At 37.5% G+C, this 27,818-nt stretch overlaps 1 protein-coding gene across 3 annotated transcripts in view; it reads left to right on the top strand.

The window, feature by feature from the left end:
• LOC111143411 (protein tyrosine phosphatase type IVA, member 2) overlaps nt 1-26,682 on the top strand; it is a 32,551-nt gene extending 5,869 nt beyond the window's left edge. The window contains exons 1-6 of one of the 3 annotated variants that reach the window (XM_022497134.1): nt 1,284-1,559; nt 12,118-12,825; nt 16,023-16,115; nt 20,801-20,931; nt 23,304-23,361; nt 24,198-26,682. In XM_022497134.1, coding sequence (XP_022352842.1) covers nt 12,730-12,825; nt 16,023-16,115; nt 20,801-20,931; nt 23,304-23,361; nt 24,198-24,257 — 438 coding nt within the window. In that variant the 5' untranslated portion in view covers nt 1,284-1,559; nt 12,118-12,729 and the 3' untranslated portion in view covers nt 24,258-26,682. Of the gene's footprint in view, nt 1-1,283; nt 1,560-2,068; nt 2,086-12,117; nt 12,826-16,022; nt 16,116-20,800; nt 20,932-23,303; nt 23,379-24,197 lie in introns of those variants that run through there. The other 2 variants (XM_022497133.1, XM_022497132.1) reach the window with 2 other exon arrangements.
• The last annotated feature ends 1,136 nt before the right edge of the window (nt 26,683-27,818 follow it).

The raw sequence follows: 27,818 nt of genomic DNA, 5'->3' as shown, positions 1-27,818 counted from the left end.
TAACCAAATTTATAAGCAGAAACCATTTATAACATCATTGAACTTTGGTGGCACTAGGGAAGAGTAAATGTTTGAATGCTTTTGCATATAACTTTTTAAAAAAGTTTGAAAGCCCCATATTTATATTTCCTTGAAAAGACATTTGTGTGAAGCAAGGTAAAATATTTATTTTTCTTAAGAGTTAACTCTTAGGCTAACATTTTGTCTTTTAAAGGTGGCATTTCTGTATGTAGTAGTTGTAGAATTTTGACGTGTAAAGTTTAAATTTAGTAGAGGTTTACTTAACAGGGTTTGTACTGTTCCCTTTTTTTTGGAATGTGGGATTGGTGACCAGTGGAGTCTCTAGAAAAAGCATTTACAAATAACATGCAGAAGAGCAATACATAAATTTTTAGTTGTTACTCTTGGAAGAGCAAAACCTAAGTTAGAGTGAAATCCAAGTTAGCTTGATTTCTTCAGACACTGTATAATCAGCTGTACTACTTATAGAAGTTGGAGATCTTTAAAAATTTTGAGCTACTGGAAGTCAAGATCCAAATTTTAACATGGTAGACTTAGTTATATTTATGAATAGGGCAGTGGTAGAGATCTTGAGGTCTTAGGACACCTTGTGAAATCCATCATTATGCTTTAGGTTTCAACATTCCCTTCTGGAGAATCTTATAATGCTGAATCATAAAACATCTTACTTAAAATTCATAATAATCCTTTGACTAAGTGGCACTTTCTGTCGTACAGATAAGGAGATTGATGTATAGAATCAATTTGTGAATTCCAGGTTTTGAAATCCAGATTAAAGATATCAGTAAATAGATGGCAGTGGATAAAAAAAAAGTTTTCCCTTGGGGGTTAAGGTACTTAAATCTCTTGCTAAACTTTATTTTTGAGTTAACTCTTGTTACTCTATAGGAGTTAAGTGGACATTAAAGAAGTTGGCCTTTTTGTCTGAAATTTAGTTGTTGTTGTTTTTTTTTTTTTAAGATACTTCAGTTACTTGCATACCTTTTTTTTTTGTTCTTTTGGGAGTGTTGCTGTTTTGAGATTTTTCTTAAGACACTAGTTGGGTTATATAGAAACTGATGATAATTTGCTAAATTTACAAAGTGAGAGTCTCTGATGTTGCACTTCACATAATTTTGTAGCTTGGGTTTGTTAGTGAACAGTGGATACCAGCAATTAAAATTTTTTGGGGAAGTGGTGATTTGAGTCTGTTAATCTGGAATGTTAGAAGAGACTTTCATCCATTTTCATCTTTAGGGGTATTATATGTGTAGAGGTGTCTGGTAGCTTTTTCTAGTTATCTTTTGTTTTATTGATTGAACCACATTTTCTAGCTCCTTTGGCCACTGTGTTGGGACTTGCAGCCCTATAGAATTGCTTGGTGTAGAGCTCAAGTAGATATTATATGGTATTTTTGGTTTTTTTTTTCTCCTTGGTGTTGTAGAGGTCTGGGCTAAACCAGAAACTGTCACTATTCTAGCACCTCTAAGAAAGAAGCTACACAGCACTGAAGGCTCTGTCCACTTTCACAGTTACCCTGTGGAGTTACCAGAACCCAAGTGAGAAAATGACCCTTTTGCACTGCCCTTGTTAACGTTGTTTCCCCCAAACACAGCACTGCAGGCTCTGTCCACTTTCACAGTTACCCTGTGGAGTTACCAGAACCCAAGTGAGAAAATGACCCTTTTGCACTGCCCTTGTTAACGTTGTTTCCCCCAAACTTATCTCTTCAATCAACATAGACTGACGGTACAAAATCTTTCCTGGAGAAATGACTATGAGGAGTAGACATATTATACCAATAGTTTTAATATGATTTGAATACAATTTTTTTTTTTTTTTTTTAATCAGAGAGAGAGTGTGTGTGCACGAGTGGAGGAAGGAGCAGAAGGAGAGGGAGAAGCAGACTCCTGGCTGAGCAGAGAGCCTGATGCAGGGCTCAGTCCCAGGACCCCAGGATCATGACCTGAGCCTAAGGCAGACACCTAACTGACTGAGTCACTCAGGCGCTCCAATACAAATGTTTTTTGTATGCCTACACTGATTTCTTACCCTTAGGTTCTGTGTCACAGCATCCATTCCATTGTAAGTGGCCTAGAAACTAAATCTCATCATTTGAATATATATTTACATTGCGCAACATTGCCTTTTTAAACTCTAGAGAATTTTAAGCTCTTCTGCGACTTTTTCTTTGCTAGTTGAGCCTCTTTTGAAAAAATATTTTGATGATTAGAATGGTCTTTACCTTTAGAGAGATTTAATTCCTTTCATAGTATTTTTGGGTTGAAATTTCATTCTTCTCAGGAAATGTTAATTCTTTTGGCATAAAATGCACACATGATATATTTGCTTTAGCAGATCAGATAAATTGCTTTGTGTTTTTATTTCTGCAGTGGTCAAAAATGTTGGCTCTTAACTAATGTATCGTTTGACAGGAATTCAAATTCACAATCAGTCTGCTTTCTTGTAGTTGTCTTTTAGTTGAGATTTGAGCATAACTTTTTTTTTTTTGGGCAGTCTTTTACAGGAGACATTCACTAGATTGTATCAGCACGGTATCTGTAAATTGGATCTATCTACATATGTTGATATTTATTGTTTTTAGTAGCAAAACAAATTAATGTGTTTTCTACTTTACATTATTGGTGAAAAGTCTATCATGAGGGAACAGAGTGACTGGTCAGTGCAGAAGGATATGAGTCATCGGCAGGATTTGTCAGCAAATTGAGAAGGATGTGATGGAGAAACAATAGATTCTAAGTGACATTACTCTTCATTCCACATGTGTGGTTACAAACAAGTTTCCTTTTGGTGATTGGTTTAAATTATTCCAATAACTTAGTCTTTCTAGATGAGAAGCACTTCAAATTTAAGTCATAGACTATGTCCTGAGTTGTTTTTCTAGTGAAATGAGATCTTCATTTGGAAGTTAGCAGCAAGTAGAATTTAGTTAAATTCCCATGGGTTTGCTAGAAAACAAATTCACCTATGAGGTAGGAGTTAGTAAGTTGAGAGTCTATTTTTGTAAAGCTTGGTGTTAATTATGGAGCTGCTCAGTTGATCAGAAGATGCCCACCACTGTGGCGTATTTGTTTTCTATCATTGAGCAAAGAATTGCTCCCTGATTACTGTTCATACTTTTAAATTCCTAAGAGTTTTTATTGCATTTGAATTGGTTTGAAATTCTCAGCATGGTCAAGGCCTCCTAGAGTTACCAACCAAAGACTCCTTTCCTTACACTATAAAAGTTTTACCTTTCCTCGTAGGTCCTAATTAATCCTACTCCATTCTACTCATATTTTTTGTCTTCAAAGTATATAGCATTATTATGAAATTTTAATGTCCTTCATTAAATATTTTTCACCCACATGGATTCTTTTAGTATCTTGATCCTGGATAGTGTTTGTATGGCATGCTCAAAGAGCTCCACAAATGCTTGTTGTAAGATTGGATGTGCTGCATTTTAGTATCATTCAGAGGTGACATATTGTCCTCCATCTCACTAAGCATTTGGAGGAAGAGTACAAGAAAGATTAAATTTTGCATTCTTTAAGTGGGAAGAGAATAAAGGCGAATTCATGTTGAACTAAGCTGGTGAGCAAAGAATAATTATCTCTTGACATGGCGTTATAGAGGTATTTAACTATTTCTACCATTTTAACTTCACTTTTGTGGTTTTGTTTTTGTTTTTGTTTTTGTTTTAATTAACATATAATGTATTATTTGCCCAAGGGGTACAGGTCTGTGAATCATCAGGCTTACACACTTTACAGCACTCACCATAGCACATACCTTCCCCAATGTGTTTTAATGTAAAACAACTGCTTTAACTGTATGTGTTTTAAAGACTGTGAATGTTGTGTTTTATCAAAATAAATCGGACAGTTAGTGGGTAGACAGTATATATTTTAAAAGGCCACTAGCAGCTCCAAATAGAATGATTTGTGTTCTTGACTGTTTATCTTGTATTATACTCAGGACATAGATGGCTGTGAAGTGCAATGTGATTTATAAAAAGTTTAGGAGAGGAAGTGAAGTGTAACTTAACCGGTTTTAGGGGAAACTTGGACCAAAATGCCCTAACAGCAGAAAAATTTCTGGGGCTCAAACAAAGAATTTATGCTGACAAGATGTAATTTGGAATGTTTTTATTCTGTATCCTGTACATAGAGAGCTTCCTTCCCTCCTTGTTGGTGGTGAATATTTGAACAGGACCTTTAAATAATGCTCAATACACTTGACAAAATGGGGAAATGAAAGAGTTAAGCTGACCTATAAACTGCTCAGCTCTAAAACATGTATTTTAAATAATGCTAACAATAGCCTGGAAGTTCTTACTTTGCATGCTGCTCCTGTGCTGTAGGTTATTTTGAAAGGTGATTCAAATAACCTTTTCCCAAGTATCTATTTTGCAACCTCAGGGAACTCACAGCTGTTATAGTCATTCTAACTGTCCTGATATAGCTCAGAAAATATTTCAAAGTGGTGTTGACAGGTTGAATCCAGGTGTCCTTTTGGATTTTCTTTCCTTTTTTTTTTTTTTTTTAAAGATTTTATTTATGTGTTTGACAGAGAGAGAGAGAGACAGTGAGAGAGAGAATACATAATGATGTTGGAAACTAAATTAAAATGATTAAGACTTAAATTGTTCTCTGGGAAAATTACTTAGCCTTTTGAGGTTAAAAGAAGGATGTAAGAAAGGAAGAAAACAAATATTAGAATTTAATTATATGGGAATGCTGCTGAATATGAGATAGTTTTTATCATGTAAAGGAGGTTACCACAGTTATTTAGGAAAATAATGTGCTTAAACTTTATAATAAAGAGGCTTGGGAATCTTAAAGTGCACATAAAGTAAAATCTTTAAGCATAAAGCCCATGAAGAGGGATAGCCATGATGTCTGCCTGGAAATGAAGAGAGTGAATGATTAGAATCAGTTTAATAGAGCTAAATGTTTAGCTTAATATTTTAAAAATTCACTGAACTCAATAAGATTAATGCCCAATATTAGAATTGTGCTGGTAGGATTTTTAATGTTATTACTGGTATTCGAATAATTTTTTTAAAAAAGTGAAAATTGGCCATAGTCCTGTTACCTTCTTTTAAATTTTATTTATGGAAGGGAAAATAAGACTTTTGGTCAAGAAATTCAACTGGAGAATTGCTGATCTTTAGAGAAACAGTACAGAATTGAAAAGTAAATATTTTCGAGTGTGGCATGAAAATATTTAATGCAATTTTTGTCTTATAGTTATTTGTAGAGGTAGGAATTACTAGAAAATGACAAGTACTTCTAATCACTAGGGTACACACGAATTTGAAAACCACTCCCTTTTCATTTCAGTGGGAACTGGGCCCACAGGACTTCATAACGGTCGCTGTTCTCAGAAGCAGGTGCAATTGTTGGTTAATTGTTTTCCTTTCCTTTCTGAGTGGCAGGCCATGTATATCATGCTGGTTCTGAAATGTTACAGTATTTTCCCACAATCAAGGTCATAATTTCTTTTTATATAAGTGATTATTGATTTCTGTACAGGAACTTGATTCTCAAGTTCCCTCCTTAAATGAGGAAGTAGAAAAGTGGGAATAACCAAGAGAGTAACTATGAAACTTTTTTTTTTTTTTAGCAGTAAAGAAGCTATTTTTACCTTGTTCACAGATATTTTGGACCCTAATTTGTGTAGAATTTAATGATACCTCTATCCTTATCAGCTACCTGGAACAGTATAGTAGGGGAGGGGAATTAACATTAATTTAAATTGTCTAATAAATTCAAGGAGCCAGATGTATACAGTTTTAGTTTGATAAGTGGAACTACAGGGATGAACAAAAAGAGGGAGTAGAACTATTATTTCCACAGAACTCTGATAATTTGGGAGTAAGTTATGAAAGATGAGTAGCTTTCATTTTGAGACCAGTTAAACTAGAAGATTAATTAGCAAAGTTAAGATCATTTTAATAAGTCTATAAGATACATTTTTTTCCTCAAATGGTCAGAATGCAGTAGATACAGTAGTACTTTACAGATAAAATTCCCTTATACAGACAAATTCCCTATTTTTCTTCCTTGATAGTTGTGAGGAATTTATTCATCTGTTGTTTGAATAATTTCTGAATATTAAGTTAGGGTTCTTAGAGTTACTCAGGACCTTGAGTCTTTTCATAGACCCCATATCCAGTTTGTGGACAAATTTACCTTAAAGTCTTTTTTTTTTTTTTTAAGATTTATTTGTCAGAGAGAGGGGGAAGAGAGAGGGTTGTTCATAGAACACTCCAAGCATGGCCCCACCTTATAACCTTTGCAACAGCTAATCCCTTTGCCTAGAATGCTCCTTCAAATATCTGTTTGGCTCACACCCCCAGGTCTTGGATAAAATGTCACTTTTTTTCAGTGAGGCCTTTCCTGATAGCCTTATTTAAAATTAGAAGCCCTCTCCTTTCTGGCACTGCAGTTTCCCTCCTTTGCATTTTTCTCCATAACAGTGGCATATTTTATCTTTTTCTGCCTACTGAGAATTTTCGTTTACTGCTCTTGCTGCACTTTAAAGAGTACTAGGATGCATAGTACATGTCTAATAAATAACTTGAATTATTAATAAATTCTTAATTAGCCAAATTGTAAGGAAGATGTTTTAACTCTTCATGAGAGTGAATTCTTTACTCTTGATCATTCATACTTATTTAAGAGAAGTGCAGGTGTCTTTGTTGAAGTGAGGTGAATTTGTTTTAGGAAAAACTTGTTGCAAGGTTTTAGCTGTATATGCAGTATAATGCTTTCATGTTGCCTGTTTCTACAAACCAAGCTGACTCAAATTTGCATGACTTCCTGTAGAATTTCTGGTAAGAAAAATAACAGTAAATGTATGCTTACTTGTTTTTCCAGACCTTTGCTTTGAGATTTTTTTCCTAGATCTAGACTTCTTTATTGTGTATTTATATTATAATGTACTGTTTTAATTTGGTGAATCCTGGCATAACCCATCAAATTAGAGAGTTTATTTTATCATTTACTTTAACTCGGAAATAGAGAATTTCTCGGTGGAAAACTTGATGTGAGTGGATTGACAGAATTTTTAAAAGGATGCCTAATAAGTTTGTGTTGCCCTCAAATTCTCTGTATTTGTAGTTGAACTTAGAATTACAGTTGCCAAAGAAGAACCTGAATTTTACTCAGTAATTTAATATCTTTAACAAAGAAGAAAACTGTCTGGAATTGTGTGGGAACAGGCCTGCCTGGGACTAAGAGTGACTAGCTCTCTCAAGGCTCTTTATAATCCTGTGGTTATAGCACTTTTGAGAACATGGTTAAATTGTAAATCGTTGTAGGGTTCTTTATCACCCTGGAATAAAAAGAAAAAGGTAATACATGTCCATGGGAAAAGCAAAATATTTCAGAAGCAATGTATAATGATAAAGTAAATCATGCTTCTGGCCTCCACCTCTGGTCCCCTTGACCCTGACAACCAGTTACCTCTTTGTAACTTTCCAGATAGTTGATGGGTATGAAAGCTATACATTACTCACAAATATTTCTCTTTATACTGTTCATACCATCATGTGCTCTTTGCAGTTATTAGAGTCTCTTGGCCATCTTTCCATATTTCATACAGATCTGTTTGATTCTTTTTAACCTCAGCATAATATTCCATTTTAAGAATATATCATGATTAAATAATGGTATTATATTATTTCATGCGTTTGATTCTCATTTCATTTAGATGTTAGCACTAGAGTATTGACACAGGATATTTAAACTCTGACATACCTCTCTTCAAAGTTTAAAGTAGTTTCTGTTGTGTTATTGACTTAGTCTTACTGGTAGTACATTCTCTTAGCTTAGTTGGCTTCTTGCTCACTTGCTCTTCCAGCTTCCCCTTTCTTCATCTTTTTCCTCTTTCTCCTTCCCTCTTCTCCTTAATTTAAAAGGATTTCTCTGTCATAGACCATTCCTTCTAATCCTGCAGTGAAGTTATCTTCTTTGGTTAAAAATGCAAATATTGTATAGGAAATGGGAATGTCCCAAATTCAACATTTTAAAAGTTAGGTTCTATAAAAGATAAAATTACTTAATGTCAGAGAGATGGGTTTAGAAGAAAATTTTCCTATAAGATGTGTAGATGCTGAGTTTATGCTAAACTATAGGGCTTTGTAATTTTTAGTACCTTCCAGCTGTGGTGGGTTATGGTTTTTTTTTTTACAGACCGCTTTGTATTCTTATGTCTCTTACACGAATTAACATTAGTTTATCTGAATAGACAGGTGCAAGAGCATTTAACTGTTGATGTGTAGTTGAACTCTTAGGGCTGGGAGATGGAACAGAAGCTTGTTTTTATCATACATCTTTTAACATTAATAGAACATAACTGTTTGATTTGGTGGAAATCCTTTGCTGGGGATTTTGTTATTTTTGTCAAGAATTGAATTTTGTTAAGAATTGAAAAATAATGAATTTATCCTTATCCTTGGAAGTGGTACTTCTAAAAGGAATAAGATGGGATAAAACTTGTTCTGTTTGCTAAGTGGACAAACACTGGAGACTAGGTAGAAAACTTAATGCTAGAGCTGTAACCTTTCAAAACTGGCCATCACTACAAAGCCGGTCTTTCAGTGCCTTTATTCAGCTGACACACATATTAGCTGTGATAACATCATTAAACCAAAGGGATTCAAACAGGTTAGAATTTCCTTGTGTTTTGCTTTTCACTGCATGCAAACCATTGTTCTTTGAGTGGTTACTTTAATAATCTTTTCTCCCCTTATTTAAGGTCACAGAGTTGCAGATCAACATCCAAGCAAATATTTGAAGAAAAGTTAGAATTACATGAAAAAGATTATGACCTGAAAAATATGTGGATACCTCCATAGTCAAAATTGAAGGAAAAATGAATCGAGTTAGGAGACCTAGGTTCCTGTCTTTGATCTGCTACTAATTAGTGATGTGGTCTTAGTTAAGTCATTTTTTTTTTTTTAAGATTTTTATTTATTTGTCAGGGACAGAGGGAGAGAGAGCGAGCGAGCACAGGCAGACAGAGAGGCAGGCAGAGGCAGAGGGAGAAGCAGGCTCCCTGCCGAGCAAGGAGCCCGATGTGGGACTCGATCCCAGGACCCTGGGATCATGACCTGAGCCGAAGGCAGCCGCTTAACCAACTGAGCCACCCAGGCGTCCCCTTAGTTAAGTCATTTTAACCTCTCTTGCTCCCAAACATCATTTTGTTTTTCTTTTTTCTTTTTTCTTTTCTTTTCTTTTCTTTCTTTCTTTCTTTTTTTTTTTTTTTAAGGTCAGAGTCATTGCTCTAAGTTTTCCTAGCTTTAAAATTCCTTGACTGTACAAGGAGTACTCTATCAAATGTGTAATCTAAGGTTCCTGTTTTGGGGTTACAGTTAGGAAAGTGGTGGTATATATTTTTATTTTTCTTAGTTTGAGTATTAGAAGTTTCATGATTTTACTGTAGTGTATAATTTCTGCTGAGGTATTGAAGTTCCTAGAATGCCGTTTTGAATTTCTAATTTCTTGCATATCTTTCGTATTTTAGGAACATTTGAGTTTTGTGCTTGTGTCCATGATAATATTGTTACAAGTATGTAACTTTAAAAATACAGTGTCATGGGGTGCCTGGGTGGCTCAGTGGGTTAAAGCCTCTGCCTTCGGCTCGGGTCGTGATCCCAGGGTCCTGGGATCGAGCCCCATATCGGGCTCTCTGCTCGGCGGGGAGCCTGCTTCCTCCTCTCTTTCTGCCTGCCTCTGCCTGCTTGTGATCTCTGTCTGCCAAATAAATAAATAAAATCTTTAAAAAAAAATACAGTGTCATAAGAATATCATAAAAAGACTTGTGGATAGAATAGGCTTGAAAGTTTGTAGGCCTTGGTTTTTTCTTACAACTTCCTTTTTTTCTTTTTTTTTTTTAAAAGATTATTTATTTATTTGACAGAGATCACAAGTAGGCAGAGAGGGGCAGGGGTGGGGGGGAACAGGCTCCCTGCTGAGCAGAGAGCCTGATCTGAGGCTTGATCCCAGAACCCTGAGATCATGACCTGAGCCGAAGGCAGAGGCTTTAACCTCCTGAGCCACCCAGGCGCCCCTTTTCTTACAATTCTTAATTGTATTTTCGTTTCCTTCTGAAATGGTTCTGTGGTACTTACCTTTCATGTCTTTTTCTATCTGGTCACAGTCATCTTTTCAGAGACTAATAAATAAGCATTTATTGGTGGGTTAGAGAAGACGCAAGGGAAAGAACTTAGACGTTGTCCCTATTTCCAGAGCTATCTGTTTATTTATTTATGAAGATTTATTTATTTATGTAATCTTTACACCCAACATGGGGCTCAGACTCATGACCAGAAGATCAAGAGTTGCTTGCTGTACTGACTGAGCCAGCCAGGTGCCCTCAGAGCAACTTATGATTTTGTTGATACTCTGACTGAGCTAACTATAAAGATTACTGTGTTTCAGTACAGCAGGCCCAAAATAATATTAAAAATTCTGCCACTTTTCTTTCTCACCTTGTTTTTGGTATGGGGAGGAGAATGCTGTGTTGAATCGGTGACCGTTAGGTGCTTTTGTACTCTTGAGATAGTGAGTGATGTGAGAAATAGTAAAAAGGTAAACTGGACTAGGAGTGCCTGGGTGGCTCAGTCAGTTGAGTGTCCGATGCTAGATTTCTGCTCAGGTCGTGATCTCAGGGGCGTAAGATAGAGCCCTACATCAGGCTGTGTGCTGGGCTTTGAGCCTTCTTGAGATTGTTTGACTCTCTCTTTCAGGGGGGGGAAAAAGAGGTAAACTGGACTAGAAATGAGAGGATGGGATTTATGCATTAGTTGAGGCAGTAGGCATTACTGTACATTGGAATAAAAAACCTTTGATTAACAGAAGATATTCACCTTAGAAAAGTCACTTCTCTTTCTTCATTCCTTGTAGGTAGTAACAACTACTTAGAGTTGTAAGGAAAATAAATTTTTTCAAAAGTACTTTATGGACTGGTGTTATAATTGGGGGCCAGTGCATATCCTTTGGATAGAAAGAATTAAATCCTCAAAGTGGAATTTTGGTAAATACCCTTCATCCATTTACAGATGTATCTTTTCTTTTTCTTAAGATTTTATTTACTTGACAGAGAGAGAGCACAGCGGGGGGAGCAGCAGAGGGAGAGGGAGAAGCAGGCTCCCCGATGAGCAGGGAGCCTGACATGGGGCTCAGTCCCAGGACCCTGGGATCATTACCTGAGTCAAAGGCAGACACTTAACCACAGAGCCACCCAGGTGCCCCTACAGATAGATGTATGTTATTTTAAGCAAAGTGTCTGTGTAAAGGACTGAACCATCAAAGCAGAAGAACAAAATCATTGTGAGCTTTATGAAGAGTCTGTGGAGGGAAGCTTTCTTTAAGGATCTTTTAATAACTCTTTTTTTTTTTTTAAATTTAATTTTTTCAAAAAGATTTTATTTATGTATTTGACAGGGAGACAGTGAGAGAGGGAACAACAAGCGGGGGGAGTGGGAGACAGAGAAACAGGCTTCCTGCTGAGCATGCAGCCCAGTGCAAGGCTTGATCCCAGCACACTGGGATCATGACCCAAGCCTAAGGCAGACACTTAACAACTGAGCCACCACCCAGGCAACCCTAATAACTCTTTTAAATGAGCTTGAAAGAGGTGCCTGGGTGGCTCAGTGGGTTAAAGCCTCTGCCTTCGGCTCGCGTCGTGATCTCAGGGTTCTGGGATTGAGCCCCACTTCAGGCTCTCTGCTCGGCAGGGAGCCTGTTTCCCCCCCTCTCTCTGCCTACTTGTGATCTCTGTCAAATAAATAAATAAAAATCTTTAAAAAAATAAAATAAATGAACTTGAAAATAAGGTCACTTAAAAATGACTTGAGTTACAAATATTCTTACTAATACAGAAATTTTGTTGAATCCCCTTTTGAAAAAGAAAGACATACTTCTGAATTTCTGACTTTTAAAATTCTTGGTATACATTTTTTATCGTTGTCTTTGTAGATGACAATAATTAAGAATTGGTGGCATTTCAGATGTCTTTGGATTCATAGAGAACGTATTCTTGACTTTGAATATGTTTACCGTGCTGTCAGTCTCAGTTCATTTTACTTATGCTTTTCTCCTCTAGGTTTTTCGTTGGAATATACGTTGCACATTTATGGCGATTCTGAGCGTGAGGGCAGACTTCTGCCAGGCTCAGCACAGCGTTTTCGCTGACAAGTGAGCTTGGGGGTTCTATGTGCCATAATTAACCTTGCCTTGAAGACTCTGGACACCAAGACTGGCCTCAGAAATAGTTGGCTTTTTTTTTTTTTTTTTTATTACAAGCATATTTCTTTTAATGACTCCAGTAAAATTAAGCATCAAGTAAACAAAGTGGAAAGCAACCTACACTTAACTTGTCTCACTAGTGCCTAAATGTAGTAAAGGCTACTTAAGTTTTGTATGTAGTTGGATTTTTTTGGAGTCCGAAGGTATCCATCTGCAGACATTGAGGCCCAAGTTGAATTTGGATTCAAGTGGATTCTAAATACTTCTGCTTACCTTGAAGAGAGAAGCTTCTTAAAGAATAAACAAGTTGAATAGAGTAAACACTGATCGATAGTAGGCATTTTAGTGGTCTTTTTTAATGTTTTCTGCTGTGAAACATTTCAAGATTTATTGATTTTTTTTTTTTTTTTTTTTTGTCATTTTCCCCATCACACCCATACACGCACGCTCACACTTTTTATTTGCCATAATGAACCGTCCAGCCCCTGTGGAGATCTCCTATGAGAACATGCGTTTTCTGATAACTCACAACCCTACCAATGCTACCCTCAACAAATTCACAGAGGTAAGACTGCAGTTTGGTCTACTTTTTGGGTTGATCGATCGGTACAGTTATAAATGAACAGCATTTTTTTTTTTTTTTTAAGATTTTATTTATTTGACAGAGAGAGAGAGAGAGATATCACAAGTAGGCATAGAGGCAGGCAGAGAGAGAGGGGAGGAAGCAGGCTCCCTGCCAAGCAGAGAGCCCGATGCGGGGCTCGATCCCAGGACCCTGAGATCATGACCCGAGCCGAAGGCAGAGGCTTTAACCCACTGAGCCACCCAGGCGCCCCAATGAACAGCATTTTGAAGGAATCTCTTAACACAGGGCTGTTTATTTCTTTGTTTGGAATATGGATCATCCTCCTACCAGTCTTTGTTCGAATTGGGTTGCATTAATTATAACAGATTTTTAAAAGAACATTTATGGAATTTTGGGAGACTTTAGAAATTATCTAGTTGTTTTTTAATATCCTTTCTACATAGCAGTTCATCATATTTTTAATAATAAAAACAATTAACATTTATTGAACACCTAGTATGTATCCAACATGACAATAAGCAGTTTTGTGCATTATATAATTTACTACTCAAAATAGCCCTATGAGGTATAGGTACTGTTACTGTCTTCGTCCTCTAGATGAGGAAACTGAGTTTCGGGGCAATATGGTAATTTAGTAATTTACCTCAAGGTATACAGCCTACGGTAGAACTGTCTCTGACTCAGAAACCCATGTCTGCCTCAAATATTCTAGCCTCTTTTGATAAAAACCTACTCCAGAACTACTTAGCAATAGTAACCATCATATACAAGGATTAGAACCTTACAGGGAGGAAAGGTATTTTAGATAACATTTTTATGTCATATCCTTCATTTTCTCTTCTATATTTATGGAGTAGTCTTAGAGAGCTGAATGAACTCCTAGGGATCCTAAATCCACCCCTCTCATGTTACAGATGGCACAGCAGTTCAGAAGAGGTTTTGACTTGCTTAAGGACACAAATATTTACTATAAAAATTTCTGTTATAACCTTTCAGTGAATGGCCACTGTGGAGTTCATTTTAGTAGGATTTTATCTGTTTTTTTGAAATGTTTTAAAATTACTGACTCCATGTAATACTAACAACTTTCCTGAGTCTGTTTCCTGAGTCTGTTTTAGAAGGCCTTTCAGTGAAGAAAGAGTGCTAAAGGAATTGCTAATTCCTTTAGCAATTAAAATAACTTTACTCTTTAGATAACCAAATGATAGATGGACACTTCTTATAGGATAGCATTGTTCCTGCTCATTTATACTTAATTCCCAGAGCTTCTTAACTTTGTGTACACAGTGTACAAGTTGATTCCAGGCCTGTGTGCCCTTAGGTTGTTCAGTCACCTTTAAGCCTGGTTGAATTATGTGATACTATTTTTTCAGCCTATGGATACCTTGGCCATAGACTCCAGAAGTGGCAGAGGCCACTATCCTTTAACTATAAAAAGATGTTGGTGGCCCACTGAAGATAGGTGGTCACTGGATTAGGCATGCAGTAGGAAAACAAGGCTGCTGCCTTTTTTTTTTTTTTTAAAGATTATTTATTTATTTATTTGACACACAGAGATCACAAGTAGGCAGAGAGGCAGGCAGAGGGGGAGGGGGAAGCAGGCTCCCTGCTGAGCAGAGAGCCCAATGCGATGCAGGCTCCATCCCAGGACCCTGGGATCCTGACCTGAGCCCCCAAGCCCCCCAAGGAGCAAGGCTTCTGGCTGTGATGGTATATTTGTAGGCTTCATAATATGATACCACTTTTAAATCTTAATTTCAAAATTACCTCTGTTTCTTCATTTTATTATTATTATTATTTTTTTTTTTTAAAGATTTTTATTTATTTATTTGACAGAGAGAAATCACAAGTAGGCAGAGAGGCAGGCAGAGAGAGAGGAGGAAGCAGGCTCCCTGCTGAGCAGAAAGCCCGATGTGGGGCTTGAACCCAGGACCTGGGATCATGACCTGAGCTGAAGGCAGCGGCTTAACCCACTGAGCCACCCAGGCGCCCCTTCATTTTATTATTTTTTTAAAAGATTTTGTTTTTAAATTAAAAAAAAATTTTTTTTTGAAGATTTTGTTTGTTTATTTGACATAGAGAGACAGTGAGAGAGGGAATACAAGCAGGGGTAGTGGGAGAGGGAGAGGCAGGCTTCTCACTGAGCAGGGAGCCCAATGCGGGGTCAATCCCAGGACCCTGAGATCATGACCTGAGCCAAAGGCAGACGCTTAATAACTGAGCCTCCCAGGCGCCCCTAAAGATCTTATTTTTAAATAACCTCTATACCCACTGTGGGGCTTGAACTTACAACCTCAAGATCAAGAGTTGCATGTTCTACTGACTGAGACAGCCAGGTGCCCTACTTTTGTTTCTTTAAATTAAAAAAGCAATAAGTACTTACTGTGTAAAAATCAGAAGATATACATAAACAAAAGATAGTTTGAAAATTCTTAATTCTTAATACCTGGGTCTGGATGTTTTTCTCTGCATATATGTGTATATTTATTTATATACACATAATAGGATCACACACACACACATACACTATATATATATATATTTTTTTTTCTTTTTAAAGATTTATTTATTTATTTGACAGAGAGAGAGATCATAAGTAGGCAGAGAGGCAGGCAGAGAGAGAGGGGAAGCAGGCTTCCCATTGAGCAGAGAGCCTGATGCGGGGCTCCATCCCAGGACCCGGAGAACAACCCGAGACAGGCGCCCCAGGATCACACTGTGTTTTAAAAAATCTTCCCCCAACCTTTTTAGTATTATTTTTATAGCTGTCACAGTATCCTGTATGAATGTGCCATACTCTGTTACCCTGTTTTTGGACTATTCATGTTTCCATCTTTTTACCATTCCAAACAGCCCATGTTGAACACACTGGTACCAAAATCTTTGGGTATATCTTTAATTACTTTGTTAGTATAAATTCTCAGAATTTGAATTTCTAGGTCAAAGTGTATTGTGCTTTTATAGTTTTTGTGATGTGTTACCAAATTGTCCTTTATAAAGGTGATTATGTTGATGCTTCCAGTAAGAGCCTGAGTGTTCATTCTATATGTTGCCACAATGAGAATGATTTTTATCTTTGTCTAAAAATGATGTTTCATTGCTTCAGTTTATTTTTATTTTAAAGTTTCGGTTGCAGATTCTAAAAGTATGATCCCTTATATTTGTCTTCCTTAAAGGAACTTAAGAAGTATGGAGTGACAACTTTGGTTCGAGTTTGTGATGCTACATACGATAAGGCTCCAGTTGAAAAGGAAGGAATCCACGTTCTAGTGAGTGTGTCGTGTTTTCATCTTTCACTACAAACAAGTAGTACCTTTTAAACTTAACTATTTTTAAAACCGGGACCTCAGTAGTATGCTTTTTAAGCTTATAGGAGATACAGTGTTGAAAACAGTCTTTACAAGGTTGTGAATTGGCAGTTTTGTTCATTTGTGCCCTTAAAGTCTATATATGTGGAGTATTTTCAACAAATGAAAAGCAAAATTGAGTGTACACTTATTTTAAGAAAATGGAAGTTTGCATTTTGTTTTCTCTAGGATATTATTGCAATATTTAGCTTTTGTATCTAGGCTACTGGTTTGAATCTAACTGAAAGTAATTTCCATCAGAAATTTTTAAGTCACATGGAAATACAGTTGGCTCTTGAATGTGAGGTTAGGGGCACCAACCCCCCCACATAGTCAGAAATCTACGTATAACTTTTGACTTCCCAAAATCTTAACTACCAATAACCTACTGTTGACCAGAAGCCTGACCAATAGCATTATATAGCAAAATACATTAACATGTATTTTGTATGTTACATGTATTATGTGCTATATTCTTACGATAAAGTTAGCTAGAGAGAAGAAAATTTTATTAAGAAAAAATAAGAGAAAATACATTTATAGTACTATACTGTGTTTATTAGAAAAAAATCTGCCTGTAAGTGGACCCACACAGTTCAAACCTGTGTTGTTTGAGGACCAGCTGTATTCTTTCTGACTTTGCAAGCACTAATTAGTTACTTATTGTTTTGTGGATAAACTAATAGGGGACAGAAAAGCCTGGAGAAGAGGTTAAGATGGGAGAGGGCATCTTGCTTCAGAGTAATCAGCATAGTTTCTGACACTTTGTGGTAGGTTTCTAGGAAAGTTTTCTGTGATTAGGTTTCTTTTATTTTCAGTTTGAACATGAAGTGATTGGAATTATTTTAAATTCCTCCTTAGTCTCTAAGTACACTATTTCATTTATTGGAAACAGGAGCCTCAGATTAGGTAAAATTTTGTACCTTCTTGCCTATAAATAGTTGTCTGAAGCACAAGAGCATGTAATGAAATGACCTTGTAGTCTTAGGTGTTTTAGTAGGGTTCTTTGATTTAATTGTGGGAAGACAGTGTTGTAGGAAGAGAATTAGAGAGTTTTAAAGTAGTTGGTTAGGAAGAAAGTAATAAAGATAGTGGTAGGAGGTTATGTTCTTTTTTTTTTTTTTGAAAGGTAGTTCTGTAGTCTTTATGCATTGGTCAGTAGTTGGTAAGGCAGTTCATGCAAAGAAAATAAATGTCCTGTTGGTAAGGCAGTTGTCTTATATCTGATCCATAAAGTTTCCTCACCTCCATTTGGTGAAACACAAAAACTAAATAGCCAAGCATTATGTTTTTAAAAAATGTATTTTATCCCGCATCGGGCTCTCTGCTCAGCGGGGAGCCTGCGTCCCCCTTTCTCTCTCTGCCTGCCTCTGTCTGCTGTGCTCTCTGTCAAATAAATAAATAAAATCTTAAAAAAAAAATGTATTTTAATAGAATGCCGTGGTAATAATTTGCTTGTATTCCCATTTCTAAAGGACTTTAAGGTCATTGGGGATATGTATAAACATGTATAAAATGTAATCCTGTGTTTAAAGATAGAAAAACAAAATTTTAACTTCTGAAACTAGGCTATGAGTTCTTTTTCCTATATTGTGAGTATGTTCTCCAGTGGGCAGATGAGAAATCAGTTTGTTTTGACAGATGGCATTGATGAGAAAATGAACTGTGGGTTGACTGTAGTTTGTTTGAATCAGTAATGTTGGTAAACACTTTTATGAAGTAGAAGTGAACTAAAGAACTTGAACTAGGTTGTTGAAGATAATGGCGAGTCTGGGGATTTATTCTATGCCTTTAAATCGACACTTTGGTTTAAATAGCTGTGATCAGATAAAATTAAAAATCTAACATTTAGAATTAAGCTTGGAATTTCTTTCCTTTTTCCAGAGTTTTTTTTTTTTTTAAGATTTTATTTATTTATTTGACAGACAGAGATCACAAGTAGGCAGAGAGGCAGGCAGAGAGGAGGAAGCAGGCTCCCCGCTGAGCAGAAAGCCCTAGGTGGGGCTCCATCCCAGGACCATGGGATCATGACCTGAGCAGAAGACAGAGGCTTTAACCCACTGAGCCACCCAGGCGCCCCCTTTTCCCAGAGATTTTAAGTGGATTGTTAATCTACTTTTGCTAGGTGAAGAAAGTTTGGAATATTTTGTGGGTTTTTTTATTTATTTATTTTAGAGAAAGAGAGAGAGAGAGAGTGTGAGTGGGGGGAGGGACAAAGGGAGAGAAAGAATCTCAGGCAGACTCCATGCTGAAACCAAGTCAGATGCTCAGCTGAGCCACCAGGTGCCCCTGGAATACTTTATAAGAGGATATCCCCCAAATTAGGCCTTTAAAATCTTTTGACTAATGTTCTTGCAAATCAGAGGCATATTGGGAAAGACTAATGGTGGTTTCAGTTCTGTCAGTTTGAAGTTCAGACAGTTCTAAATAATTATTTTAATGATTTTTTTTTATAGAAACTGCTTTATATGAACAAGTGAAGCATATTTCACATTATTGTTACTTAACTGGGTGCATTTTAGGGGGTATTAGAGGAAATAAGCTCGTATTCTAAGGTACTTGCTTACTGGTTTTACTGCTATTTACAGTTAAACTTAGTGACATTTATAATGATAACACTGACAGCCCTTTAATTATGGGGTGTAGTTGACAAATCAAACATAATGTGTTGTCACGGCTAATGGGCTACATGAAGTGTTCTAGTGGTGCCCTTAATGAGTGCAGAATCAATTTAGTGCTTTGTCACTTTTTTTTTCTTTTTCTTTCTCTAGCATCTTAACGCATCCTTATCCAGCCTCATTAGAGTAATCTTATGTTTTAAAAAAAAAATTCCCAGTGTTTTTGCATTTCTGTCCTTGAAGCTGGATGGGAGTAGGGGAATGCAAAATGTGAATTCCCTTCCCCTCTTTCCTTAAAGCTGATTTATGTTGGTTTCTTAGGCCCTTTTTCTAGGTAGAAAGGAAGATAAACCCTGCCTAGATGCTCATGGGGTTGGTCTTAATTAAAAAATAACCCAAGGGGTGTCTGGCTGGCCCAGTCAGTAGAGCATGCAACTCTTAATCTTGGAGTCATGAGTTTCAGCCCCACCTTGGGGGTAGAGATGACTTAAAAACACACACATAAACAAATTGATGAATGTAAAAAGAAAAAGGGATACTTGGAAAAAAGGTCTCCATTTGCTCAGGAGCCTATCCTGTGGCACTGTGCTCATTAAATGGGATATGTATAATTTAGGCAGAGCTTCAAAAATATTTAGTACTTGGCTATTTATTTATTTATTTTTAAAGATTTTATTTGTTAGAGAGTGTGCATAAGTATGGGGAGGGGCAGAGGGAGAAGTAGACTCTTCGCTAAGCAGGAAGCCAGATACATAGGCCCCTGGGATCATGATCCAAGTTGAAAGCAGATGCTTAACTGACTGAGCTGCCCAGGTGCCTCCCCACCCCATTTTTAAAATATATAAGCACAAAGATGGTAGTATATTTCTGTTATGATATGCTAACTACTGGAGATTTCTTATGAAAGAGCCTTTCTCTAAAGAAAAGGCATCAAAGCTTTGAGCTCTTTGGGGATAATCCTCACAATATTTGTAGAGATCAATGAGATACTACTTGGTATACTTCTTTGTCAGAGTGGACTTTTTTTTTTTTTTTTAAAGATTTTTATTTATTTGACAGACAGATCACAAGTAGGCAGAGAGGCAGGCAGAGAGAGAGAGAGGAGGAGGAGGCAGGCTCCCTGCTGAGCAGAGAGCCCAATGTGAGGCTTGATCCCAGGACCCTGGGATCATGACCTGAGCCGAAGGCAGAGGCTTTAACCACTGAGCCACCCAGGCGCCCCCAGAGTGGACTTTTAAATTATATTGACAGGTGTTGTATTCTCTCATACTTTGCCTAGGCTTTAATAACAGTCTCTATTATGTCTAATTATTGCTTTATTCAAATAAAAATATTTGAAGAACACTAGTTTTTTTTATCACTCTGATAAGAGATTTCTATAAGATAAAATTAGATGCTTACAGTGCTGACATGTCATCGAGAAGGTTAAGTTACTTGGCATACAACAATTTTGATCTTAGAAAAAACTTCAGTAGTGATCAGAATTGTGTTAATAAGAATAGGCATATTATATTGGGGCACCTGGGTGGCTCAGTCGATTGTCTGCCTTCAGCTGAGGTCATGATCTCAGGGTCCTGGGATCAAGCCCTGTGTTGGGCTCCCTGTTCAACAAGGAGTCTGCTTCTCCCTCTGCCCTTCCCCCTGCTTATATATACTCTCTCTCTCTCAAATAAATAAAATCTTAAAAGGAATAGGTATGTGGGGGCAACTGGATGGCTCATTCGGTTGTGTCCAACTCTTGATTTTGGCTCAGGTCATGATCTCAGGGTTGTGAGATTGAGCCCTGTGTTGGGCTCTGTGCTGTGCATGGAGCCTGATTAAGATTCTCTCCCCCACCCCCTGTACCCACATCCCCTTAAAAAAAAAAAAAAAACAGGTGTATAAAGTATAGTTAGTTCAGTTAGATCGACCCTATTTCTGTGCAGCTGTTCTGCATTAAATACTATCCTGCAGAAAATAAGTGTAATATAAAAGATCTTTTCTTTCCAGGATTGGCCGTTTGATGATGGAGCGCCACCCCCTAATCAGATAGTAGATGATTGGCTAAACCTGTTAAAAACCAAATTTCGTGAAGAGCCAGGTTGCTGTGTTGCAGTGCATTGTGTTGCAGGATTGGGAAGGTAAGCTCTTACCTTTCTGTCTCAGAGTTCATTATCAAAAATTTCACTTTGGAAAAAAAAAAAAAATTCACTTTGATAGAAGTTTTGTATTTATTACACCAAATACTAAATTACCTGAAGGAAAAGGAAATGAGAGCAGAAGCTGGTTTAATGGTTTCTTAAGACAGCTTTTTGTGTTTCGTGGGTTGTCTGCTTCTGACTTAGTGGATGATGGCTCAGAGATTGTTTTGAAACTGATTTAATGTAATTATCTTATATTTGAGCTAAAAATTGGTCTTAATTCGGTATGAGTTTTTTTCCTCATTATTTCACATTCTAAAAGGCTTTGAAAATGGGTCTTTGAAATGGGCAACAAAATGGAAATAATTTTAGATTCCGAAGAATCTGTATGTGGTTAATTTTGGATTGAGATGAATGGGAAGTTAATAGGTGCAGACCAGATGGCTGAACTATAAACTTCTGAAAGGAGATGTACGGAGAACGAAAATTAACTTTGATTTTAAAACCTTTTTCCTTGAGCATTGTATGGAATGGTGTTGCAACATTCTCATCAACAGCAGATTAAATGCCAATTTATCATGTGCACTTTGACTCAGAACATTAGTGCAGGCTGCTCTTGCCTCAAGGTGGTGGTGACTCAGATTATTAGTCCTGCTCAGCCCTTTGTTTGCCCTTTTCCTTTTTTTGCAGTTTTGTGTGGTACAGTTTCTTCTTCAGGGTCAGAAGTTCCAGTCCTTATTCTGAAGGGTGAAAGTAGTGTTCTAACTTGACTTGGGCAGTTTTATAACTGGTGGCTATCCTACAGGTAGTCCAAAGTTGGTACCATGTAGTGGACATTTTATTTATTTATTTATTTATTTTTTAAAGATTTTATTTAATTATTTGTCAGAGAGAGGGAGAGAGAGCAAGCACAGGCAGACAGAATGGCAGGCAGAGGCAGAGGGAGAAGCAGGCTCCCTGATGAGCTAGGAGCCCGATGTGGGACTCGATCCCAGGACGCTGGGATCATGACCTGAGCCGAAGGCAGCTGCTTAACCAACTGAGCCACCCAGGCGTCCCTGTAGTGGACATTTTAAAACATCATTTCCCTTGCTAGATTTTTGTCTATGTGTATATTACTATTATTTTATTGTTAAGGAATCTGCTTCTGTGACTGTCCTGAAACCCAGACTGGGTGTTAACAGTGATGAGTCCTGGAGGTAACTACACTTTACCTGGACTTTATGGTTATAACCACTGTCTTCTCTCTCTACCTCAGCTGTAAACCCAGACTCATGAGGCCTCAATCCCTGCCTTCCTGTTCCTGGAAGATGCCAGATCCAACTATGTTGGAGACTTTTTCAGAGGAGAAGACAGCTTTGTCTTCCCAGAAGACAAACCCTCTACTTTGCTTTATGAAGCAGATAGCATCCCCAAACCACAGATAGGTTGAGACCCGCTCAGTCCTCAGTGTCCCTTGTTAGATGTTAAAAAAACAGTCCAAAAAAACTAAGCCCACGTACTTACAAAGAGATCTGTTCTTAATGACCAGTTCTCTAACACCCTACTAGCTCCAGAAAGGATTTTGTTGAACAACGCTAGCACCTTTTTAGCATTTGATGAGGAAAAGATATTAAAATGGGTTTGTAATGAATTTCTGAGACGATATAGATGACACATTTGTTTTTGTGGTTTTTTTTTTTACTGTGATGTTGGTTAAAGACCAATGAAGAATTTTTGATGACATAAAATGTGAAAATTTGAGATAATAACGTGATGTTTTAAAGAATAAAGATTTTGTTTAGAAAGAGTGCATGCCTGCAGGGGAGTAGGGAGGAGCAGAGGGTTAGGGAAAGAGAATCTGAAGCAGGCTTCACACCCAGTATGGAGTCCCCCATAGGGCTTGATCTCACGATGCTGACGTCATGACATGAGCCAAAATCAAGAGTCCAGGACTTAACCTTCTGAGCCATTCAGGCACCCCAAGAGTAAAGATCTCTTAATGAAGATACAGAATTTAGTACTTTACTAGAAGTGGATGACACCATAGACACTCTCCTTTACTGTGGAAACCAGATATTTAGTATAAGGGAAAAAAGGAAAGCTCAAGCTTTGCATTATTTTGGTAGTATGTAATCCTGGGTTTTAAAAAAAAGTCTTTCAGTTTTCCTGGGTGGCTCATTCGGGTAGGCATCTGCCTTCAGCTCAGGTCATGGTCCCCAAGACCCGGGATTGAGCCCCACATCGGGCTCCCTGCTCATTGAAGAGTCTGTTTCTCCCTCTTCTCCCTCACCCCCTCTCAAGACTCTCTCTCAAATAAATAAATCTTTAAAAAAAAAATTCCTTTAATTCCAAAGACTTGTGGATATTTACAGATGGGTTTCTCTCTATAGGGCACCTGTGCTGGTTGCACTTGCTTTGATTGAATGTGGAATGAAGTATGAAGACGCAGTTCAGTTTATAAGACAGTGAGTATAAAGTTTTATGTTCAGAAACACATAAAGCAAGACCATACAAGAAGAAGGAATTATGGAAAGTACCCTTTGTAGTATGGAATAATTTGTTGGCTTAAAAGATTGTTTGATTGAAGAAATCAAAAGGAACAAGTGGTAGAGAGGCTTGTAATAGTACTGTTGGCTCCCAGATTTAAAGATTTTCTAATTTAGGTGGCAAATTTGGACACTGTAGGATATGTCCAGTATATGACCTAAATATCTAGGAATCTTTATAATGAATAGGTAGTAGTCTTAAGTGATCTAGTGACTTTGAATGGATGTCTAAAATACCTTCCAAATGTAACTATGACCAAGAGGCAAGGAAGAATCTATAAAGAAGCAGTTAAGCACTTAGGACTCTTAGTGACCTGTTCAGGCACAAAATCAGGATGGTATTGCCCAAACAGAATCTTGGCATCGGTCTGGACTCATGGGCCATGTTATTTTGTTGTCCATAATTCTTTAGCAGTCACTATCTTGTCCTTTCTCTTTCAACCTTTTCTTAAAAAAAAAGAAAAAAAGGAAAGAAAGACTGTCATAAGAGGGCATAAAATGTATGGTAGCAGCTCTGGGAAGGTGACATATTTCAAGGAATGCCATCTGGGCCTGCTGCTTCATGCACTGCTTGCTCACTCATCAGCCCTTCCTCTGAAGAAGTGATACGGTATAGGAAATATGCCCTTTTTCAGCTGTGTGGAGTTAGAAAGGCCTTAGGCCATAAATAGTGCATTTCAGGGAGTCAGACAGCTCTTTTTTTTTACATGATCAAGTTTGTCATTCTTGTATTTTCAGAAAAAGAAGGGGAGCATTCAATTCCAAACAGCTGCTTTACCTGGAGAAATACCGACCTAAGATGCGATTGCGCGTCCGAGACACCAATGGGCACTGCTGTGTTCAGTAGAAAGAAGTGTAAACAAAGGCTGACTTGATTGTACATTTAGAGGGAACTCTTGGTACCTGGAAATGTGAATCTGGAATCTTAACTGTGTCACCAAAGTAGTGATGGATTCAATACTCCTCAACCACTTTCCTAATGATTGGAAAAAAGCAAACAAAAAAGAAATCCCTCTATAACATGAATAAAATGTTTAAGAAAAGAAAAAGAGAAAGAAAAAAGGGATTAATTCAGTGAAGGATGATTTTGCTCCTAATTGTTGGAGTTTGAATTTCTGCCAGGATTGAATTATATCAAAATCTCCTGTCTTTTTTAACTTTTCAAAATAGGTCTCTAAGGAAAACCAGCAGAACATTAGCCTGTGCAGAACCATCTGTTTGGGGAGCACACTTTTCCATTATGCTTGGCACATAGATCTCCCTAATGTGGGATTTCTTTCTTTCTTTCTTTCTTTCTTTTGTTTGGTGGTGGTGGGTGTATATTTTCCCACTCTTCTCTTCTTTCCCCATCCCTCTTTTTTCCCCTAATACATGTTATAGATGGAATAGGAGAAGCCCTTGTTGCTGTAGATGTGTGTGCAGTCTGGCAGCCTTAAGCCCACCTGGGCACTTTTAGAAAAAACAAAAAAACAAAAAAAGAAAAAAACACCAAAAAAAAAAAAAAAAGGCAGTGGCATATATATTATATGATCCAGGTGGTTTTTAGTCTTTACTGATGATGGGGTGTTCATGTTAGTTTCTTTTCTTGAAAACCCTATTCAACATTAGGCAAAGTAGCCAAGAGCCTTTTGTTTTGGTTTTTATTTTGGTAAATTAGTGGGGAAATGGCATTTTAAGAATAGTCTTTCTTCTCAAAGAACTTGGCTGAGAGTCGAATTTTTCTCTTTTCCAACCAATGAAGCTAAGTGGGTATCCCAGAAACTTCTGTTTTCTGAAGGGGAGCACTCCAGGCCATCACTAAAGATGTGTCCAGGCAGAGAGTTAGCACACTTTCTACACTTTCTAGAATTGTGGGTTTGTAGCATTACTCTGATTTTCTGTTAATGATGTCGGAGAATGCTGGTAGTTTAAAATTTTTATTTAGGACTTATTCGTACTATGAATTTTCAGGAACAGTAAAAGGAATAACAGCAAAGATAGGATATTTTGGACTTGAGAAATGCCTGGCATGTGTACTTTCCAAACCACCCCCTATATGTACAGTTCAGTTTAACCACTGATTGCCTTGTTATTTTCTTACTAGGTTCTTTTTGGGATTAAAAAACAAAATGCTGGTTTAAAACCAGCAATGCCTAGTGAGTGTGTGTCCACAGGCCATACAGGGTAGAAGAGAGACAGAAAGCAACCCAATGAGTAGCAAAGAGATTGTTGCTGATGCAGTGGTGTACTGTCATTTTCACGGATTCTTGCCAGGTTCAATGTGCTGATCTAGAGAAGCTGTCTTCTCCTTTGCAGAAGGCAGTAGTGACCGGGCTGCATTGACCAAGCAAGTTGAAGTTCACCATCCAGGGCTCTTGCACTCGTCATCTAAATATTACTTAGTAGTGCTCTGCTTCTAAGGATTTGAATAAAGGCTTAGGGTCATCTTGTCTTGCTGGAATTTGCTATGCAGAGCCACAAACTAACCGTTTTTTTTTTAGGATCAGCTAGGCCAGTAGGAATGGACTGGGACCTTGTCTCACACTGATGATACCTCAGACGTTGGCTGGCTATGTGAACTGCCTATTTCCTATGCCGGAGTTGTTTTGATTTTTAACTAAATGAATATCTGTAGATTCTCTCCTCTCCCATCCCAGAAAACAAAACAAAATAATGCTTTTTGAAACTTTTTAGAATTTTAAAGTGAAAAATGATGGTACTCTCCAAAATTCTTTGTTTTAGAACCTGACAATAAATTCTTTTACATAGGTTCAAGATCAAAACAGCACCCCTCTAAACTCAAGACTGTCTATTGACTTCAAGGGTTTTGATCAATACAGTAACAAACTTTTTCCCTTTAACATGCTCTGATTTTTGTTTGTGGGGAGTGTGTGTGTGTATGTGTGTATATATGTGTGTGCAGTGTCCAGCAGTATCAGTGCCTGCCTGAGAATAGGAAAATTACATTCCTGGTTCTGTATGAGGAGAAGGGTGTATAAAGCGACAAGAAACATTATCCCTCATTTTGTTTTAAATTACATACTAATGTTAATTGTTCTCAGAACTGGATTTTCTTCCTCAAAATTAAAAGTTCTTTTTTCTTTTGGATTTAATGAAGTATTGCTAGCTGAAGCCAGTTTGACATGGTGAGAGAGATGTCAGACTGATGAAAGGTGTGCAGCCTGATTAAAAACCAAACCCCGAACCCTTTTAAAGAACAATAAAACTTATTTTACATGCTGTTTGTCTGTGTATCGTTCTCCACCTCATGTTGAATTTCATTTATGTCTCCTTAGAAAATTTGATATTCTTAAGGCCTGTTCTGTTAATTACTGCAAGGAGGTGAAATAATTAGAGGTTGGGAAGTTCAAAGATTTCATGCCACCCAGGTATTCAATAAGGGTAAACTTAACTGGAGTTGGGATACTTCTGGTACATTTTGTGGTTTAGTTCTTGGACACAACACTGTAGGAATTACGCATCTTATCTCATTCCAAGGGATTTGTTTATACCATAGATTGTGATGAAGCAGCTTTTTACTCAGACTCTTAGAGAACAGTGAGAAAAGAGGAACCTTGTATATCATAGGACTGGGGGGTTGAAAACTAACCTTAGACCATGGGCAAGTGTCCATCCATCCATTCAGAAAACAAGCTTATCTGCTAAGGTACTAAGAATGAGAAGACACTTCCCACTTTGGCGACTCCTAGTCTAGAAGAGGAGTTAGAACTGTAGATGTTAAGAACAGGGTAAGTGGATACATGGGTGACTTACAGTTCATTGATCTCCTACCTATTTTAAATTTCCCACCTCCTGTTTATTACCTACCTTAGATTCAGTGGTCCACTGTTAAATTTACTCATGGTTGCACAGCAGATTGCCCTGCCCCATCTCTTGCTTCATTATACTTGCCTGGCTAAACTCCATTCTTGGTTAAGCTCAGTCCGCCACCTTATATGCACTTGTGCAACTGAACATGCTGTCTCTGTGTTTAAAGTCATGACCTCAAATAGGCCTTAGAACTATCTGACAGTCCTGCTATTTAATTACTCTTCAACTTGAAAACACTTAGATGTTAATACTTTTCCCATCCTCTCAGTTTCCAGTCTGTCTTTTTTCCCCCCCCTGAACTTAGAAAAAAGAAACAAGGAAATTTCCACAGGCTCCTGCCATCACATCTGCTTACCTACCTGCATCTCTGCTTGTACGCTCTGTCTTTCCTCCAGTCACACAGATGGTCCATGCTCTCCACAAGGCAAGATCTTCCAGTTGTGTACTAGATTCTGTCCCCATTTGAGGGTACAGATTGAAGCATTCTGTTCATTAACTTACCTCTGCTAGGTCTTTCCCATCAGCTCACCGCATACTGTTACTTCTTCC

Source organism: Enhydra lutris, unplaced genomic scaffold (assembly GCF_002288905.1).
Source record: "Enhydra lutris kenyoni isolate GAN:26980312 unplaced genomic scaffold, ASM228890v2 scaffoldscaffold9, whole genome shotgun sequence".
In the NCBI taxonomy this organism is placed as follows: Eukaryota; Metazoa; Chordata; class Mammalia; order Carnivora; family Mustelidae; genus Enhydra; species Enhydra lutris.
This window is presented reverse-complemented; position numbering and strand designations above follow the sequence as displayed.